This window comes from Nansenia antarctica (genome assembly GCF_963989245.1).
Source record: "Nansenia antarctica genome assembly, chromosome: 14".
Lineage (NCBI taxonomy): Eukaryota > Metazoa > Chordata > Actinopteri > Argentiniformes > Microstomatidae > Nansenia > Nansenia antarctica.
The window spans coordinates 9,412,713-9,427,956 of NC_137684.1; the positions used below are offsets into that span (position 1 = coordinate 9,412,713).

At 45.9% G+C, this 15,244-nt stretch overlaps 1 protein-coding gene and 1 pseudogene across 2 annotated transcripts in view; both read left to right on the forward strand.

The window, feature by feature from the left end:
* Nucleotides 1–6,088, forward strand: part of LOC308169808 (L-fucose kinase-like) — a gene marked incomplete at both ends in the record, with an annotated part of 29,176 nt that extends 23,088 nt beyond the window's left edge. Inside the window, 4 exons of the mRNA XM_080544553.1 lie at nt 217–404; nt 3,259–3,358; nt 4,434–4,657; nt 6,017–6,088. Of these exons, the coding sequence (XP_080400679.1) occupies nt 217–404; nt 3,259–3,358; nt 4,434–4,657; nt 6,017–6,088 (584 nt within the window). The remainder of the gene's footprint in view (nt 1–216; nt 405–3,258; nt 3,359–4,433; nt 4,658–6,016) is intronic.
* Nucleotides 6,089–8,228: 2,140 nt separating this feature from the next.
* LOC308169809 (L-fucose kinase-like) overlaps nt 8,229–15,244 on the forward strand; it is a 46,113-nt pseudogene continuing 39,097 nt past the window's right edge. Inside the window, exons 1-6 of the transcript in view lie at nt 8,229–8,330; nt 8,758–8,886; nt 12,354–12,455; nt 12,832–13,005; nt 13,564–13,637; nt 14,119–14,474. The product of the transcript in view is annotated as an L-fucose kinase-like (transcript). The remainder of the gene's footprint in view (nt 8,331–8,757; nt 8,887–12,353; nt 12,456–12,831; nt 13,006–13,563; nt 13,638–14,118; nt 14,475–15,244) is intronic.

The following is a 15,244-nucleotide window of genomic DNA, read 5'->3' on the forward strand; positions in this document are numbered from 1 at the left end:
TATGCATGAAGGCTTCGTTTGATTTGAATGTGGGGTTTGGAGGTGTTTTCATTCTGTTCCATAACTGTGTTGCACATTGATCATGTTTGCCATCTGAATCTGGGGCTTGAGGTTGTTCGCTGGTGAGTATTCACCCCCCCCCCCCCCTTCTCTCTTTGTGTTTTTCTCTCCCTCCCTCCCTCCCTCTCTCCCTCCGTCCCTCCCACCGTCTCCTAGGTGGTGGATGGCAGGACCAGGTGGGGGGTTTAGTGGGGGGGGTGAAGGTGGCACGGTCCAAAGCGTGTCTCCCCCTCCGGGTGGAAGTGGAACGTCTTGCTCTGTCCCAGGACTTCCTGGTCTCTCTACAGCAACACCTCCTATTGGTCTACACCGGCAAGACACGGCTAGCACGGAACCTACTGCAGGTAGTCACACATCTCTTACTGATATGAAGCCTCGTCTCTTAAGTCAGACATGTTCCTTCCTCTGACAGATGACATGTTTCCCGTGCTTCCAGCTTATCGTGTGCTCAACAATTGGCTTCTGTGTTCTATAGACAGAACAGGAGGGATGTGCTTACACAGGAAATCCGGTTGTCATTATTTCCCTGATCCTCCTCTGGTTCCTCCATTTGGGGCGGCTGGGGCGCAGGAGGTAGAGCCAGCGTCTAATGATCGCAAGGTCGGCAGATCGGCGGTTCGAGCCCCGGCTGGCCACATGTCGAAGTGTCCTTGGGCAAGACACTGAACCCCAAATTGCTCCCAATGAGCCGGTCCGGCGCCTTGCATGGTAGCTTGTCATCATTGGTGTGTGAATGTGTGTGTGAATGGGTGAATGAGAGGCTGTTGTAAAGTGCTTTGGAATAAGGCGTCTATATAAGTCAGTCCATTTACCATTTATTTCATTCTGAACCCCACATTAACTCATCATGTCTCTGGAGAGCGTCTGTCTATAGAAGGAAGATTTTTGTCTTCTCAAAAGCTTGATTCGTTGTTTCCACACGTAGGGCATGAACTGGTATTTCCACAATTTGTTCAATAAACTTTTCAAAGGTTAAAACAAATAGTCTGGCTGGTTTGAACCTTGCCTCAGGTGAGAGCGGTTGATTTTAATTGAAGGTTTATTTTCTTGACATTTAACAGAAGCCTTCATGCAAATCGATTTGCAATATATACATCTGTCTAAGTAAGTGAATCATCTATCCATCAGTAATCATAAGAAATAATAATCTATGCCAAATCCAGGGTCCCGTTACAATGCTAGAAGAACATCATTTACTAGTCAGAAAGGCTTCAAACACAATTGTAGTTATGTCAGTTCTCTAATAAATTAGCCTATGCCATCATTTTAAACATACATTTTTAGATTAGATTCAACTTATTGCAGAGTACAAGCATCAGACAACGAAATGCAGTAAAAAGTGTATGTCAGAAGTGGGATTCGAGCCCCCGTCTTAAAAATGATGAATTCATCCGGAAATAGTTGTTACTATAGTAACGTTAGTGTTGGTAGCTTGGTTGTGGTCGTTGAGCGGGCGTTAACCCACAGCTAGGCCACAATGCTTGTTTCCAACATAGTCCTCCATTATTGTGTTCTCCTACTTGCGCTTTTGAACCACAATTTAACTACAACACTCCTGCTGATCCACTTTGTCCTCAACATTGGAAGACAAGAGCGAGAAGAAATGGCGAACAAGTGTATCCAGCTTATGCCGTTCATGCCAGCCAGAGCCACCTTGAGTGTGTTCCCCCTGTGTCTCACCTGGTTGACTGTTCTAACAAAACCTCCCTCCTTCAGTCCCTCACAAACTTTTTAAAAGATCACTAGGTCACTATTTCTATGTTTTCTTTCATCTATGTACTCTATATTTATATCTTTAATTATCTGAAGGCAGACTGCACTCTTCCTCACTCCAGAAATGCTGGCTCCTGCTAGTCGCCATCGTGGCTTGCTATGCTGTCCCTAGCAACAAAACCCAGGATTCCCTGCGAATCGAGCATGCGCAGACGTAACTGAATATTCCGGAAAGCGACATTTTCCGATTAAGGTATAAACATGTCACAATATTCTGATTCAAACAGGCATATGCCAGGGGTCTTATTCAGAATATTCTCCAAATATTCTCCAAATATTCTCCTATGGCCTTAATCCGGTTCTGCACGTGTTTACATGACTCTTACCCGACTAGTGAGCATATTCTGATTAATACAGGAATATGGTGTGCATGTTAACTTATTTCTCAGGGATGAGACTATATCTCTACAAAATAATGATGACTATCAATCCTACATCAATGTCTTAATGAGTAGGCAACCCATGGTTTTGGCTGTCTGTCTCATACATGATTTCCTGTCTACAATACAGAAACCAGACAGGTTTCTTTTGTTGCAACTTTTTATTTTTGGCTCTATCTAGTCGCTACACTAACATACACGTCCTTCCTGTGTCTTTCACAGTAATACCACTTCTGACCACTTCCTGTTTACATTATACAGTAGCAGTAGAACACTTCCTGCCAATGCTGCAATTTCTCGTCAATTATTGAACAAAGGAATCAAAATAAGTTAAGAGTGGCCTTATCTACTTCATTTATGCTCATCTGCACTTCTTTAAAGATAAGACTAACAAAAACGGTGGTAAATGCAAACCTGGAATAATACTGTCTTACCTGTCCTGTCCTGTGACTGTCCTGATACTTCAGTGGAGGAAAGGAGATGAGGAGGGGAAGCCACAGGTCCTAAACCGATCACTCTTCCCTCGTCCCTAAACCTCTGTTTTTAATGTGAGTCAATGACATGTTAAGGTTTGTCCTGAGTGTTTCTCAAACCCCACCTAAGTGCTGTTCTTAGAACCAAGGGTTGGAGATTCCCTATCCCAGGGGGCATTGTAATAGAGTTTATCTTTCTACATCTGTGGTCAAGAGCATCAAGATCAGCTGTTCCTTTCATCTTATTGATGGCTTTTTTTTTCCACCACTTTTTGTTGTTGTTTTATATTCATTCTAAATACATACAGGTTGTATACTGAATACTGAAGTCTGGTACTGTGATCAACTTCAAGAAATGATCTGTTTGACATAATATTAGTAATTGAACATCAATAAAAAGGTCACCTTTCAGCAATATCTTGGGATGAGGGATTAAGTCTGTCCTAGATCTGATCGTTTTACATTCCTCGACCTAACTCTAATCTACCTCTCTCTGTCACTAACACTTGTTAACCATTTGAGACCGGGAGATAATATTGGGTAGCCTACCTAAACTGTGTTGTGTTTGGCAGGATGTGGTGCGGAGCTGGTACAGCCGCCTCCCTGCCATCGTGGAGAACGCTCAACAGCTGGTGGACAATGCTGAGGAGTGCGCCCGTGCGTGCACTGAGGGTGAGTGAGAGAGAGTGAGTGAGACTGAGGGTGAGTGAGAGAGAGACTGAGGGTGAGTGAGTGAGAGAGAGTGAGACTGAGGGTGAGTGAGTGAGAGAGAGTGAGACTGAGAGTGAGAGAGAGACTGAGGGTGAGTGAGTGAGAGAGAGTGAGAGAGAGTGAGAGTGAGAGTGAGAGTGAGGGTGAGTGAGGGAGAGTGAGGGTGAGACTGAGGTTGAGTGAGTGAGAGTGAGACTGAGGGTGAGTGAGTGAGTGAGAGTGAGACTGAGGGTGAGTGAGAGTGAGACTGAGGGTGAGTGAGTGAGAGTGAGACTGAGGGTGAGTGAGTGAGAGACGCCCCCTCAAATCAAGCCACGGTTTTGGTTAACTCAAACACAACGTGACTCAACGTGACCAAATCAATGACATAAAAAATCGATATAAAAAAATAGGGCCCTACCTCAGCCGTACTGCACATGAGCTTTTCGACGGAACTCGTAAACTGAACACAATCACATACTGAGCATGAGACCAGCCAGATAACAATGCAAATGTGCTTGCTAGCATGAACAGGGACTTTTGATGGGGAAACGTTTTATATTCTCTTCTGTTGAAGTGTCCCCCTCTCCCCCCTCCCCAGCACTCGAGTTGAGGGGGGATGAGCAGGGATGGCATCCCCCCTGAAATAAAAACAGTAAGAAAATCATCCCCCTTCTAAAACTGCCATCCCCCCTTTCCATCCCTTATGTCATTTTGTCAATGAACGTGGTATTACTGCTATTTCAACATTTAGTTTTGAGCATATTGAGTAAAATACTGTGGGCGAGGGGGGGGGGGCACACACACATGCAATGACATTTTTACCAAGTCACTGACACTGAAGTCACTGACGCTGTGGGGATGCTAAAACTTTGTCCATATGATAAAATCCACCATCCCCCCTGATTTACTTTTACAACTTGAGTACTGCCCCTCCCTCTCTCCCCTCCCTCCCTCCCTCCCTCCCTCCCTCCCTCTCTCCCCCCTCCCTCTCTCCCTCCCCCCTCCCTCTCTCCCTCCCTCCCTCCCTCTCTCTCTCTCTCTCTCTCTCTGGAAGGTTCTCTGACCAGGCTGGGGGCGTGTCTGGAGCGCTCCTGGCAGCAGAAGAAGGTGATGGCTCCCGGGTGCGAGCCGGCCGCCGTGCGGGCCATGATGGACGCCCTCCGCCCCCTGGCCCTGGGGCAGAGCCTGGCCGGCGCTGGGGGGGGGGGCTTCCTCTACCTGCTGACCCGCCAGCCCCAGCAGGGGGAGACAGTGAGGCACATCCTCAACAATACACACGTGAGTACGGAAGGAGAGAAACGGAAATGGCCACTATGTTGCATTCATATATCCTACTGAGCACTTATTCATGTCATTAAGGTAATGTTGTTTGTGTCATGTATGTAGAGCTCTAGAATCTAGAACGTAGAATTTCCGATGAATGTATTTGCAGTTCATGAAATGGCTAATAAACTTTTACTTCTTTCCAAGAGGAGAGCTGATCTATCAACTTCTGGTTGGCAGTCTTTACATGAGTTTAAACAGGGTTCCCGCGCCGGTCGTAAAAAGCCTTTGGGCCCTATTATGCACTTCTTAACTTGCCGTCTTAAGTGTTAATTAAGACTCACCGCCAGGTTAAGACCTACCCCCACCCTTATTATGCGCTTCATACGCGCTACTGCTATTATGCAGGTGTCGATAGGCGCCCACACATAAGACGTAAAACTCCCGTGCATATATTGCTCATTGTGGGAGTGTTCATATGTTAATGAAGTGCACTAGGCGCCCCTGCTATTATGCGATCTGACTTTGCTCCTATCGCTAAGAAGTGGTTTGAAAAGTTCTTAAGTTTAGACTTCATGCACGTTTTGAAACACGAGCGCGCCTCCGCGGTTTGCGCATGCATGTGGGCACACATGAACACGCACGTGGCTCCACGGCAAGACGTCAATTACGGTCACAGTATAAATGCTTTATTTCAGAAGGGAGAGGCAGAGAAGCGCGCTGACCTCCTTCTCAGGACTTCCATAATAGCATAGCGCTAATGACTCAACGCAGCCGGTTCTTAAAGGGAATGGCACCTGGCACGCTGATTGGGTTGATTGAGAAGACGCCCAAAATACACCCATGACTAATTTCTTTGCTTAGCGCCGGGTTTTAGGCGCCCACTACAGCACGCATAATAGCAAAGTGGCCTTGACCACGCCTCCACGTCTTAAGTTTAGATCTACCGCCTCGTCTTATTGATGAAGTGCATAAAAGGGCCCCTAAAGTCTAAAATCCATCAATCCGATTTATAAGGCCTAAAAAGGGAGCTGTCCTGCAAGGAAGCTTTTGTGCACTTTGTTCTCTTCACGTTGAAGTGACTTTCTACAGTTAACTGTTAATGTTGATACATTTACTTTTGAGTAATTATCTGACTTATTTATTTTATATTAATTATCCTTCAGACTTTTTTGTCTGTATGGCAGTGAAATCCCTAATTTCATCACCTCGAGGATGACAAAAAGCTATCATATGGTTTTGCGACAGGTCTAAAATTCTATTCAAAGAGGTCTAGAAAAAGGCCTAAAAGGGTATTAAATTTGACTTGTTGAAACTTGTAGGAACCCTGTTATGGAGCCAAAACAAACCAGCATTGCCTATTGTGTATCACAGGGCCTTGGAGACTTCACTGTCCATTCAGTTGAGCTGGACATGGAGGGGATCTCACTGCTGGAGCCTTCCTGAGACGGACAGACGGACGGGGCGGACAGACGAATGAACATGGACGGACCTCACCACTGCTTTACTGTCCCGTTACTTACTGTCCCGTTACTTACTGTACACTGTGTCTTCCTTAAGTTGGCACATGCCTTTTGAAAGGAATTTTCACTGCCACCAACACATCTGCTCAAGTGTTGTTGTGAGACTAACTGTTATTGGAGTGTTCAGTAGTAATTATAAAGATGAAATGTGAAAGCAGTGTTAGCTCAGAGGACCTTATTAAGTAGTAACCCTCTGACTCAAAGTTACAGTACTTAACAAAGTTACCACCATTCGTAAATGCTGTTACACAACCACTCAGTCTTGAATATACTGGTCACGGATCATATTGATGTGGTTACTGACACGTCAAATCATTATCCAGGCCTCGTAATATCTGTTGCGCATCTACTGGTAGTCCGCTTAACAAGCGGTCTGGAAGTTGACTATTAGCTTTAAGAGATTGTTACCTAACTTTTGTCATTCAACAGTGTCAAACACCTATTAAGACTTAAATGGGGCATGAAATGTCTCATCGGAGCCATTTAGTATGTGATTGAAAGTAAAGCATAACTTATGTTTAGTGTTCATGTATCAAGTATGTTTGCTAAGATGACGTTGTCTTCCCGAGATCTGAAAATATGGACAAAGATCAACCAGTGCTGTGGTTTAAAGCATCTACTGTGTCATTTACTCCTTGATCATGATTAATATGACTCTAAATAAGGACGTATTACTATACTATAGCTACTATAGTTTGTAATCATGTTGTGAAAAAGTAATACCTCTCCTTGAGCGCAACAAATGGGTCAGAGACATGGAGTGCTGTGCATAGCTGCTTTAAAGGTACAATATGATTGTTACAGTTGTGCTAACTTGCCATGGTACATCAGTAGCAAGTAAGGAATGATAAATAACATGAACTGAAGAGCGCCCAAACAAAGCCTTTATAAAACCTGGTGTTGTGATGCTTACCTATGTTACACTTTGTTTGTTAAGGATATGCACACATTTGCCGCTATTAGAAAACATAGCATGTGTTATGTTCAGTATGTGTGGCCAGTGTGAGATAAAACGTATCTTATTATCTTACTTATCTAACACTTCACCTTTAATGGTTAGTGTGCAAGCTTGTATGTTACATTTAAGTTGTTACATGGGTTTGAATTCAGCCTTGGTTGGACGAGGATCAGCTGTTACACTATTGCATGTTGACTAGTCACACAGTCTGGCTCAGAGTTGCAGGTGCAACATCACACCATGTGTGTTTGTTTTGCTTAGGGAAGGTGTGAGTGTGAGTGTGAGTGTGAGTGAGTGCTGTGGTGGAAAGCATCACACAGGCACCTCAGTACTGCTCTCACAGAACCAACGCCATGGTTCAGGTAATGCACCAGTGTTGTTGTTTTACATATATTCAAATAGACCCTCATGGGCCACAACCTACAGGCAGACAATGATTAACTGTTACACAAGTGTGAGCCAGAACAGTTTTTTTTATATAATGAATTCAGCTTTACTGTGCCACCAGTGTGATTGGGGAGGTTACACAGACTAATTTCAGAGTTAATCTCTTCATTTATTTACACAATAAACAGTGAATAAAAATACATTGTTGCCACTGTCTGCTGATTCAAAAGATGACAGGCCAATAGGGGAATGTAGTATCTTTCCTTTCTTCTCTGTTGTCATTGTGGGGGTGGGGAAAGAAAAATATAAAATGGTGAATGCAAATCGGCTAATGTTAAACTCTGTTCTCATCAAATAAAAATAAAAAACACTGTGTGTGTGTATGGTGACTTCTTTCTTCCCCAGGTGACTGGGAGTCTGTTCCACCATGTCCAAATATTTCGCCTACTACTGAACAAATTGTGCATAAGCCAAATAGTAGAGGCGATTCCTCTTTTTTGATGTGAAAACCAGACTGGCGAAAAGCCGACGGCTGATCTCTCTATAGGCATCCACCATACTGGTTTTACTTTCCCTACGGTTTGAGTTCAATGCAGTTGAAGTGGAGGGTGATAGGCCACTCTAGAGTGTTTAGATGCACCCTAGAGCCAAAGGTGAATGTCCTCATTTTCCAACCACCACAGACAGCTGGTCCCGGATCCGGCCCAGCCCGTCTAGCATGGTGTCCAGAGTCTCCTTGCTCAGTTCCACCGTCATCGACGACTGGGAGTCACTCCCTCCTGGACAGCTCGAGTCCCCCATCTGCAATATCAACCACAGAGTTGGTGACTGACTGTCTGGAACCTCATACACAACAACCTAAGCTATTTGTTTTGCAAGATTAGAATGTTTCGAGAAATTCACCAGACCAGACAAATTCCCAACACCAGACATTTCCCCTAGACACTTCCTCATATATCTGAAAGAGTTTGACGTGTAATGGGGAAATGCTTATTACTACACCTTGCCTTCTGGTGGAATTGAATTGAGTTTTCATGGGTTGTGTCTGAACTGAAAAGCCAATGCAATGTAGTATAGCGGGCCTAGATACTAACTCTTGGCAGCCCACTTACAGACATACATTTACTAAAAGAGGATGCATGTGGTCTAAAGTAAAAAAACAACAACAACAACAACAACAGTCAAATCAATACAGGTGAGGAGGACACAGGGGGGTATTCCATCAACGTCGCTAAAGGAAAATCTAGGCTTATTTAAATCTCGCGAGACTTTATGTTCCAGGTGGTTGCTATGACTACCTGACTATGTCTGGGAGAGAGCATATTTCCCGTCTGACTAGCGAGGGGACAGAGAAAGACACCCTCTCACACATACAGGTACTGGAACCCCCTCCTCCTTCATAACACCCTCAGGACACTCAGAAGACATCACATGTCACAAACAGTCATGACTACAAACTTTACACAGCTGTGGCACAGACAGTTATTTACTACTGAAGCTAGTTGGCATGAGGAAGGGTTATACCTAGTTGTCTAGCCTTATTCCCATGAGTGTGTCAAGTGGTTTTAAGACCAGGTGTCGGAGAAAACATCTTGTGATGCCAGAACCACATTCTTTTTGTTTGTTTGTTATTTTTTCTGAGTGGGGCAGTCCCACTCATATTTTTCATTTGTATTGACAGTTACAGTGAAGATTCAGACAGGAATCAGAACCACATTCTAAGGCCTTCAGGGTATGAGTCTCATTGCCAGGGACACAGAGCTGATAGATGCGTATTAGATGAGTATTTAACTGGAGGACAGTTCACCAGTCTCAATTGAAAAGCGTTCTTCACACCTCCTCTGAATATCTGTATGCTTCAATTCAGTCCTTGCATTCACAAAACTCATAGGCGGCGGCTGTGGCGCAGGAAGGGGGGCTGTGGTGCAGGAGGTAGAGCCGCTGTCTAATGATCGCGAGGTCGGCAGATCGGCGGTTCGAGCCCCGGCTGGCCACATGTCGAAGTGTCCTTGGGCAAGACACTGAACCCCAAATTGCTCCCGGTGAGCGGGCCGGCCGGGGCCTTGCATGGCAGCTTGCCGCCATTGGTGTGTGAATGGGTGTGTGAATGGGTGAATGAGAGGCCGTTGTAAAGCGCTTTGGATAAAGGCGCTATGTAAGTGCAGTCTGTTTATAGGCAATGACTTGATGACAATGTCAAGAGATAGAAACCTATTCCTGCTGACCCTGAACCTATTTCTATGTCATATCTTGTTTACTGTGCCATCAAACTGTATGTAGTTTAACAAGTTGTAAGTTACTGTTAAAGGTGCAATATGCACTAGTTACTGCTATTGTCAATTCAATTAATGATAATGTACAGTATTCCCATTGATTCTTGCAGGATAGCAAGGTTGTTTTACGACATTATTTGTATACATGTGTCATATTATAGCTTCAAAATATGTTTAAAGCGAACCTTTGAATCCATACTGGAGCTCTATCTATGAATCTAAGGTCATGTTCTCACATGAAAGTCCGAATCGTGACATGGAGCAAGTGGATGAGATTGTAACATTGTTGCATAAATTATTTCTCTGATTTGCGTTCTCACAGCCCTTTACGTAAACGAAGTAACATACGTTATCGAAGCAACAGACATGCTAGTTGATTGATCAGAAAAATGTAAAATTGCCCGTTCGTCCCGCTCTTACCCAGATCAACGCGCATGCGCTGTTGTTTTCCTATGGACAGCCTCGATGCGTCGTTTCTAACCGGAGCGAAACCACCCTTTTCAAGCGGAGCATGCGTTGGTTGTTTGCTCCGGGAGCGACTTCGAATGCGCGTTCTCACAGCTCCAAACGACGCAGAGCAAAGCGAATTTTATCCTAAACTCCGGGTGACTGATGTCTTGATGTCTGTCCATCCCAGTGGCGGCTGGTGCTAAACATTTTGGGTGGGGCACAGGTTATGGGGGCATGCTCCACGGGGAAGAATATCAACTTTAAAATCTGGATTTACAGTCGATTTTAGCATGAGAATAGCTCTACCCCCCTGTACAGACCTCGCCATCCCCTCTACCCCCCTGTACAGACCTCTTCATCCCCTCTACCCACCTCTACAGACCTCTTCATCCCCTCTACCCCCCTGTACAGACCTCTTCATCCCCTCTACCCACCTCTACAGACCTCTTCATCACCTCTACCCACCTCTACATCTCCTCTACCCACCTCTACAGACCTCTCCATCCCCTCTACCCCCTGTACAGACCTCTCCATCCCCTCTACCCCCCTGTACATACCTCCTCATCCCCCCTACCCCCCTGTACAGACCTCTTCATCCCCTCTACCCCCCTGTACATACCTCCTCATCCCCCCTACCCCCCTGTACAGACCTCTTCATCCCCTCTACCCCCCTGTACATACCTCCTCATCCCCCCTACCCCCCTGTACAGACCTCTCCATCCCCTCTACCCCCCCTGTACAGACCTCTTCATCCCCTCTACCCCCCTGTACAGACCTCTTCATCCCCTCTACCCCCCTGTACATACCTCCTCATCCCCCCTACCCCCCTGTACAGACCTCTCCATCCCCTCTACCCCCCTGTACAGACCTCTTCATCCACTCTACCCCCCTGTACAGACCTCTTCATCCCCTCTACCCCCCTGTACAGACCTCTTCATCCCCCCTACCCACCTCTACAGACCTCTTCATCCCCCCTACCCACCTCTACAGACCTCTTCATCCCCCCTACCCACCTCTACATACCTCCTCATCCCCCCTACCCCCCTGTACAGACCTCTCCATCCCCTCTACCCCCCCTGTACAGACCTCTCCATCCCCTCTACCCCCCTGTACAGACCTCTTCATCCCCTCTACCCCCCTGTACAGACCTCTGTATCCCCTCTACCCCCCTGTACAGACCTCTTCATCCCCCCTACCCCCCTGTACAGACCTCTTCATCCCCTCTAGTGAGTGTGTGAGTGTGAGTGTGTGTGTGTGTGTGTGTGTGTGTGTGTGTGTGTGTGTGTGTGTGTGCGTGTGTGCGTGTGTGTGTGTGTGTGTGTGTGTGTGTGTGTGTGTGTGTGTGCGTGTGCTGAATACATAAACAAACAAGCTAAAAGACGACAATAGAAAACGTACCATGCTGACGATATTACTAAATGTTTGAAGTAGCTTTTATCTTAGCTGACTCTCTTACCTTCAGGTCGAGTTTGTGTATTCTGGCTTCGCAAAACACCAACAGTAGCAGCCTAACAGCCGCGGAGATTGCGCGGAGATTGCGCGGAGATTGCGACCACAAACGAAGTTTGACTTCGGTAATAGGTCCAGTTGTAATATCCTCAAGCAGGGGAGGCTGGCTCCCCACCAAAGGGAGAAGAGAGAGATTTTTTTTCTATGACTTCTAGACAGTGTTGCTTCTGAATATCATAGTCCAATCAGCTAGTGTTCTGTGGCGTATATCATAGTCCAATCAGCTAGTGTTCTGTGGAGTATGTTCCAATCAGCTTCAAGTCCCGCCCCTTTCGGTGCATGTCCCAAAACCCCATAGACAATTGACCGAATGGCCTGAAGTTACCAAAATAGATTTTACATGCAAGTCTACGAGAACAGCCTAGTGCAACTTCGAGTAGACTGAAAGTTGCCCCGAAAGGGGCGGGACTTGAAGCTGATTGGAACATACTCCACAGAACACTAGCTGATTGGACTATGATATACTCCACAGAACACTAGCTGATTGGACTATGATATTCAGAAGCAACACTGTCTAGAAGTCATAGAAAAAAAATCTCTCTCTTCTCCCTTTGGTGGGGCATTGCCCAATTGCACCTAATGAACCAGCCTCCCCTGGTCCATCCCTCTAGAACCCCCGCTGTGTGGACGATGGAGGCAGGGTGATCAACAGCGTGCTGGAGGGGGACGTCAGCCTGTCGACAGGAGCAGTCATCCAACACTGCCATCTGCAGGTCAGGAGGCGTTCAGTCTCAGAGCCTGTTTACATATTCTGACATATTCACATATTCACTATATGAATAGTTCAAACTTGCATCCTTCCTTTATTGAGGGTCTGATCTGTACCCGATGGGGTACATGAAAGAAAGAGAGGTTTATTTATTATATTTTCTCTTAACAACGCCTATACAAATTCTTCACCCCCTTTTCAAACATTCACATCATCTCAATGTAGAAAAAATGTAGTAGCTTGTCATTAGGATATCTGAGGCTTGTATGCAAAAAGTAATTACTTAACTATTCTTTTTTTTTTAGGACCATATCAGCTGATATTACTGACTACTCGAATATGATTCAAGTCACTGATTAACCTTTGAACTTTGCCCCCAGGGTCCACTAGAGCTCCAGTCAGGTTGTTTATTGTCAGGCCTGGAGGTGACCTCCTCATCGCACCTCCGGAAGCTGGCTTTAACTAATGACATCATCATCCAGGGACACCGTGTACAACTTGGAAATCTGAAGCTCACTGTTTATACAGCACTGGGGGCTTCTGATGATCTTGAGGTAACAAAACGCTTTTTCTTGCTCTCCTTTGTTCATGTCATCACTCGGTAGCTCATGATGTCATTACAGTGCCCTGCGTCAGTAACGGGACAGTGAAGCATGTTTTCAAGTCAAACCACTGAAACATTACACAGTAAGAACAGTCCAGTATGAAAAAAAAAAGTTAGGTTTAGAAGAAGGTGATAGAAGAAGGTTTTTCCTTCTATCAATGGCCCCGGGCCTGAGCTGGATTACTCTTCCTGCTACGACTGGTGGATTGATGATTTTGGTGGATTGCTTAGTCAAATGTATTGATTGTAAGTCGCTTTGGAATAAGGCGTCTGCTAAATGCCAAAAATGTAAAAATGTAATGTATTTAACATCCCCCAGCCTGACTCTGATCACCCCCATCGAGCCAGCCAGAGGAGGAGTTGTACAGTCTTATTAGGGCAGGCAGAAAATATCTCCTATGGTGCTCCTTAGTGCAGCTAAGAAGGATCTGAGGAGTAGAGCAGAGACAGTTGAGACACCCCCCGTCTCTCCGCCCCTGCCTCTCACCCACGCCTCCCTCTCCTCTAGGTCGCCTCTGACGATGGAACTGCTACCTTCCTCAACCACAGTTGGAGAGACCTCTACGACCGCACTGAGATACAGTAGGACTGATAGCGTGGCGAGACTAACCATCTTAGAAACTAACCACCATAGAGACTAACCACCATAGAGATGAATAGAGACTAACCCCACCCCCTGTCTTAACATTAACCTTAACATGACCCTTGACCTTGCCTTAAACCTGAAACCCAGCTCATCTAGACACTTTTTTCAGTAATATTTCCATTCTTGAGCTTTCTTTGTCTGGCGGGGAGCTACCATGTAGCCATGTAGCCATGCCAGGGGACATGAATGGGAGCAGCAGCACCACTCTCAGTATAACTACTTAACATCCCTCTACAAGATCTGTGTGGGCTGTACACGCATTGTCGATATGAAAACAATTAGCTATTTCCACTATTGCATGCATAAACTATGTATTATTGCATGTTATTCAAACTGAAAACATGATACAGTATGTGACTAGCTGTTGTACTCAGGTGGATGCGCAGAACATCACACCTCCCCCCTCCTCCCCTGCAGGTCTGAGGAGCTGTGGGGGTCCAGCGGACCCCGCTCCCTCCTGGAGGCTCGCCTGTTCCCGGTCTTCCAGCCCAGAGAGGGCGCTGTAGGGCTGGAGGAGGGCGTCGGCTGGCTGCTGGGCGGGCCTGGGTCGCTGAAGCAGTGGCAGGGGGCCTGGAGGCTGTCTCTCAGGGAGGTGCTGTCCCTGGCTGACCAGGAGGCGGAGCTGGGCTGGAGGGAGGAGCTGTTCTTCCTGGCAGGGAGGAGGAGAGTGACGGACACACTGAAGGGCCACAGTGACCACAGCCTCCTGCCCTGCTTCAGAGCTGCTGTGCTGGGAGGCCAGCAGGAGGCGCTGCTGAGCACACTAGACTCCAGTGAGTGGCTCGTTTCCCCAAAAAAATTTTTTGCGATTTATTTTATTTAATTTGAATTATTGACAATAATACAAATACATAGATGGAGACAATGATGCTTGTAATTGTCAGGGATGGAGCGATAAAGTCTGTGACTTGTTTCCGTCGCTGTCCCTGGTGTTAAAAAGGGCCACGAGGGGAAGGGGTCATACCAACAGCCACTCGCATACAGTACAACACTCCCATACAGTACAACACTCCCATACAGTCATACAGTACAACAGAACAGACAGACAAACAGGTCCTTGATGTGGGAAGACAAAGTGCATCAATAGTAACCAACAAGTCCATAAAAACTTCCAAGACGTATATAATTTAGCCTGGAACATACAAGTCCTTCTCCTGTCCTATAACTCTCTATTTGGTTTACAGCAGTGGCGGGCGGTGCATTTCACACCTAGGCCTTCAGTGATGTCCGACACATTCCTACCTGAATTATTCTACCTCTTAATACCATCGTTATGACGCCATGGCTCTAGAAACTAGACAGAAACACAGTATAACCGGGCGTTGCATCACCTTAACATAGTCAGACAAGTACAACAGAGTTATATTAATATTTCCGAAGCATTTTTAATCAATAAATCCGCATTTACAATGAAGAGTGTTAAACTAACATCTTTAAGATCGCTACATTACCCACGTCTGTCGTCTCGTCCACCATAATAGCGACAAAGGGTGCCTTTTTAATCTCCATTTTGATCTCTTCTTCCATCACTTCAGTAATAGCA